Source organism: Quercus lobata, chromosome 9 (assembly GCF_001633185.2).
Source record: "Quercus lobata isolate SW786 chromosome 9, ValleyOak3.0 Primary Assembly, whole genome shotgun sequence".
NCBI lineage: Eukaryota > Viridiplantae > Streptophyta > Magnoliopsida > Fagales > Fagaceae > Quercus > Quercus lobata.
In genome coordinates this window covers 10074507-10080212 of record NC_044912.1, presented here as the reverse complement: position 1 = coordinate 10080212, position 5706 = coordinate 10074507, and the positions used below count along the sequence as shown (strand labels likewise).

At 47.8% G+C, this 5706-nt stretch overlaps 2 protein-coding genes across 2 annotated transcripts; both read left to right on the top strand.

The window, feature by feature from the left end:
- Positions 1 to 371: 371 nt before the first annotated feature.
- Positions 372 to 2438, top strand: LOC115961191. The gene is made up of 2 exons (XM_031080210.1): positions 372 to 1271; positions 2121 to 2438. Exons 1-2 carry the CDS (start codon positions 372 to 374, stop codon positions 2436 to 2438), a joined length of 1218 nt encoding a protein of 405 aa, XP_030936070.1.
- A 686-nt stretch (positions 2439 to 3124) lies between these two features.
- Positions 3125 to 5450, top strand: LOC115961190. The gene is made up of 2 exons (XM_031080209.1): positions 3125 to 4521; positions 4766 to 5450. Exons 1-2 carry the CDS (start codon positions 3125 to 3127, stop codon positions 5448 to 5450), a joined length of 2082 nt encoding a protein of 693 aa, XP_030936069.1.
- The last annotated feature ends 256 nt before the right edge of the window (positions 5451 to 5706 follow it).

Sequence of the window (5706 nt, the reverse complement as noted above, 5' to 3'; positions counted from 1 at the left end):
AGGTATAAAGCTCCCGCACAGTCAATAGAAGGTACGATATATACAAACACATACCCACATCTTAATTTCTATTTTTTATCATTCTAACTTTGGCATTGGAGACGTTGTGGTAGGCACCACACCGGTGACCATCATTAAGCATACTCTCTCGCACGACGAAGGATTCCATCTACTCACTGTTACTGACGATCCTGTGCATCATCAGTTTGGCGTCGTCTGTGGGGACGATATTTTCATATTCGTATCTAAGAACGTAGCTCCCATCAACCCTCTACATTTAGATGGAATCCAACCCAGACTCTACAGCCTTGGCCCAGCAAGTCCAGGCTCTTGCAGCCACCATTGAAGAACTCACCAAACAAAACCAGGAAATGAAGCTACGGCTCCAGCAGGTTCAACAAGCTCAACAGGAAGAGAACCGGTCCAAGGGTAACATGGAGGAAGAACGAGATAGTCAACGGAGGGAAACCCCCCGAAGACCATCTACTCCGGACGAACAAAACTCAGATCTTCTTCGAGAAATGAGGAAAGAGATGGACGAACTAAGGAGTGCTATCAAAGAGAAGACGGACCGAAGCGTAGACAAAATGATAAGGGCTACGGATTCACCATTCACTGCTGTGGTACTTGAATGCCCTGTGCCGTCGAAGTTTCGCTTGCCTCAATTGGAGCCATTCGACGGACTCAAGGACCCACAGGATCATCTTAATACCTTTAAGACGACTCTGGGTCTTCAGCAACCATCTGACGAGATATTGTGTCGTTCCTTCCCGACGACTCTCAAAGGAGCTGCAAGAGAATGGTTTACTAAGTTGCCAAACTCGTCCATAGACAATTTCGATCAGCTGAGTAGTGCCTTCTTGCGCCACTTCATAGGGGGACAACGCCCAAGGAGGCCAGTAGATTACTTACTCACCATAAGACAGGGAGAGAAGGAGACTCTGAGGTCATATGTCAAGCGATTCACCCGGGAAACTCTGGAAGTAGACGAAGCTGATGACAAGGTACAGCTGACGACCTTCAAAGCAGGGTTGAGATCCAGAGACCTCGTGGCCTCTCTTGCAAAAAACCCCCCGAAGACGATGGCTGAGATGCTCTTGAAGGCACAAAAGTACATGAACGCGGAAGATGCTCTAGCTGCCATAAAAGATACTGAGAGACCAGGAGACAAGTCCAAGAGGGAAGACGACCGTAGAGGGCAAAAGAGAGACAGACCAGAACGTCGGAACAATGACGGGAATAGAAGGAAGGACGACAAAAATCCTCGAACGGTAAAATTTACTCCTTTGGTTATGCCTGTTGACAAGATTTTCACGTAGATCAAGGACGAGCATTATCTCAAATGGCCCAGGCCATTACACTCATCCCCCAACGTACGTGACAAGAACAAGTATTGTCGGTTCCATAGAGACCATGGCCACAACACAGAAGATTGCAGAGACCTGAAGGAGCAAATAGAGGAATTAATACGGAAAGGAAAGTTACAGAAGTATGTAAAGAAAGGAGAATATAGCAAGTTCAGAGACGATAACAGGACCCAACATGAATCCTTCACTCAGGATGACGATCATCCGTCCCAACCTCCACGCAAGGTGATCGGGGAGATAAACATGATCACAGGAGGACCATTCTTAGGAGGATCATTTAGATCACTCAAAAAAGCATGCCATAGACAGGTGAACAGCGTCCACACCATGCCTCCGTCCAAGCACCGACGAACATACCAAGACATGTCCTTCAGTGAAGGAGACGCCAGGGGAGTAAAGCAGCCCCACAACGATCCCCTGGTCATAGTGCTGAATATAGAAGGGTTCAATACCAGAAGGATCCTTGCTGATAACGGGAGCTCAGCGGATATTATCTACCTCCCAGCCTTCTAGCAGCTGAGATTAGATCCAAAAAGGTTTCGCCCTTTTGACTCTTCGCTCGTCAGCTTCAGTGGAGACATGGTCTACCCCAGGGGTATAGTGACTCTGACGGTGACGGCAGGGACCTACCCATTGCAGTTGACCAAACAAGTAGACTTCCTGGTGGTAGATTGCCCCTCATCCTACAATGTCATCATTGGGAGGCCCACCCTCAACAAGTGGAAGGCGACAACGTCAACCTACTGTTTGAAGGTGAAATTTCCGACAGACAACGACGTGGGTGAAGTGAAGGGTGATCAAGTCCTGGCAAGGGAATGCTATCAGGCCGTACTGGCAAGAAAGGAGAATCACACGTGGACGATTGAAGAGAAAGAGGAAGACGGGATGGAGACCCTGGAAGCAGTGGAATTGGTAGAAGGAGATGCGGACAAGACGACCAAGATAGGGACGACGCTAAGCCCCGAGATGAGAACGAGACTCATAAAGTTCCTTAAAGGGAATCTAGATGTCTTTGCTGGAGTCACGAGGACATGCCGGGCATATCTTCAGAAGTCATCCAGCATAGGCTGAATGTGGACCTCAGCAGGAAGACCGTTCAGCAACGAAGAAGAACCTTCACTCCAGAACGAGATCAGGCAGTAGCAGAGGAAGTAACCAAACTCTTGACGGCTGGATTCATCTGGGAAGTATATTATCCAGAATGGCTCGCCAACGTCGTCCTGGTAAAGAAAGCGAACGGAAAGTGGAGAATGTGTGTAGACTTCACAGACCTGAACAAAGCATGCCCAAAGGACAGCTTCCCTCTACCAAGGATAGACCAGCTCGTGGACTCCACCGCCGGACACAAGTTACTGATGTTCATGGACACCTTCTCAGGGTACAACCAGATAAAGATGGCTGAAGAAGACCAGGAGAAGACCGCCTTCATCACAAGCCAAGAACTCTACTATTACAAGGTAATGCCTTTTGGGCTGAAGAATGCTGGAGCTACGTATCAGAGAATGGTAAACAGAATGTTCAGCCAACAGATTGGCAGGAACATGGAGGTGTATGTGGACGATATGCTCGTCAAGAGTAAGGAAGAGCTCACACATCTGGACGATTTGGAGGAAACTTTTGCAACCCTAAAAAAACACCAGATGAAGTTGAATCCAAGCAAGTGTGTTTTTGGGGTAGCCTCGGGGAAGTTCTTGGGATTCATGGTGTCCCAAAGAGGAATAGAAGCAAATCCAGAGAAAGTACGAGCTATCATTGACATGGCCTCACCCAAAACCGTCAAGGATGTTCAAAAACTCACAGGAAGAATAGCAGCTTTAAACAGGTTCGTCTCTAGGGCCACAGACAAATGCCTGCCTTTCTTTAAGACATTGAAGCAGGCTTTCGCCTGGACCGACGAGTGCGAAGCAGCATTCCAAGAGCTGAAGCAATACCTGAGCAGTCCACCTCTCCTAAGCCCGTCCAAAGAAGGAGAAAACCTATACCTGTGCCTGGCGGTGTCAGCCTCGGCAGTAAGTACAGCTTTGATTAGGGAAGAGGGCAAGAAGCAACTCCCGGTTTACTACGTCAGCCAAGCTTTCCAAGGGGCTGAGTCCAGATACCCAATGATCGAAAAGATTGCGTTTGCACTAATAGTGGCCTCGCGCAAGCTCAGGCAATATTTCCAGTCAAATCCTATTCTTGTAATGACGGACCAACCAATTAAGAAGTCAATGAGCAAGCCAGAAGCAGCAGGGAGAATGGTCCAGTGGGCAATTGAACTTAGTCAATTTGACATCGAGTACCATCCAAGAACAGCGATCAAGGCACAAGCTCTGGCGGACTTCATCGCCGAATTCACGTTCCCTGACGAAGACAGGATTACCGACGAAGCAGATAAACTAATAATACAGACTGATGGTTCGTCAGCCCAAAAGAAGGGGGGAGTAGGAGCCATCATAACCACCCTCGACGGAGAAGTGCTGAAATATGGGGTCCAACTAAAGTTCCCAGCCACCAACAACGAAGCTGAATACGAAGGAATACTGACGGGACTGAGGCTTGGGAAAGCTCTTGGTGCCAAAAATTTGTTGATCCAAAGTGATTCAAAGCTAGTGATTGGACATATCAAGGGAGAATACGAGGCAAAAGAAGAAAGGATGCAGAAGTACCTCAAGTTGGCAAGACAGCTAGCTCAGGAATTCGATACAGTGAAGTTCATACAAATCCCAAGAAGTCAGAATATGGGGGCTGACGAAGTGTCAAAGCTGGCGTCATCAAAAGAAGAAGGGACTAGCACGGACCTGGCAATGGAAGTCCAAAAACACCCCAGTATCAAGGAAGTTGCAACCTTCACAATCCAGAGCACTGATACCTGGATGAAGCCCATAATGTCCTTCCTCCAGGACGGGCACCTACCTCCAAACATTGAAGAAGCCAGAAAGATCAAGAAGAGGGCGGCCAGATTCACGATCCTGAATGACGTCTTGTACAAGAGAGGCTTCTCTATGCCCTACTTGAAGTGCGTTGACGAGGAAGAGGCCAAATATATCTTGGAAGAAGTACACAGAGGAATTTGCGGCGACCATGCCGGCTCCAGATCCCTAGTAAACAAGGTGGTAAGGGCAGGATATTTTTGGCCAACCATGCAGGTGGACGCTGCTGAGATCGTCAGGAGGTGCGACAAATGCCAACGATACGAGAATGTGCAGCGGCTTCCAGCAGAGAAAATGACGACCATTGCTTCCCCATGGCCATTTGCGCAATAGGGAATTGATATCGTTGGTCCTCTACCCCAAGGTAAAGGTCAGGTAAAATTCCTTCTTGTTGCTATTGACTATTTCACAAAATGGGTTGAAGCAGAGGCCCTAGCAACGATCACTGAGGCTCGGATCCAGAACTTTGTGTGGAATAATCTGCAGGTTCGGGATTCCCTCGACGATCATATCAGACAATGGAAGGCAGTTCGACAGTCAAGGCTTCAGGGAATTCTACTCAAGCCTTGGGATCAAGAATCAGTTCTCACCCCCAGGGCATCCTCAGGCAAATGGACAGACAGAAGTGATGAACAGGACGCTGTTCAAAATTATCAAAACCAAGCTGGACGAAGCAAAAGGTGCCTGGCCAGAAGAACTGCCCAATGTCCTGTGGGCTTACAGAACCACAGCCAGAACCCCGACAGGAGAGACACCGTTCAAGCTTACTTATGGCACAGAAGCAGTAATCCCAGTGGAGGTCGGGGTAACGAGCATCAGACGAGGAACTTTAACAGAAGGACTCAATGACGACGAATTACGACTCAACCTAGACTGCCTGGACGAAGTAAGAGACAACGCATCCAGTAGGATGACAAAGTATCAAAAAAAGATGGCCGAGTATTACAACAAAAGGGTCAAACTCAGGCGACTGGACATAGGTGACCTCGTCCTGCGCAAGATCACTGCAGCAACCAAAAACCCTACTCAAGGAAAACTGGGCCCTACATGGGAGGGGCCTTACCGCGTCATTCACTACTCAAGACAAGGAAGCTACCATCTAGAAACCCTGGACGGACAAAAGCTCCCTCGGCCATGGAATATTGAGCATTTAAAGAAGTACCATGAGTAAATGTAATAGACGAATGCATTCGTTCTTGAGATTAATAAAAGGATTATTCTTCTGATGTCTTTGTGCAGGCAGTACAAGTCAACTATAAGGCCCATAAAAAGTTAAAGTAACAAGATTCCGCCTTGACGGATGTAAGTTACTGATGACCCACCTATTGGGTAGAAACAACTAAGTAACAAGATTCCGCCTTGACGGATGTAAGTTACTGACGACCCACATAATGGGTAGAAACAACTAAGTAACAAGATTCCGCCTT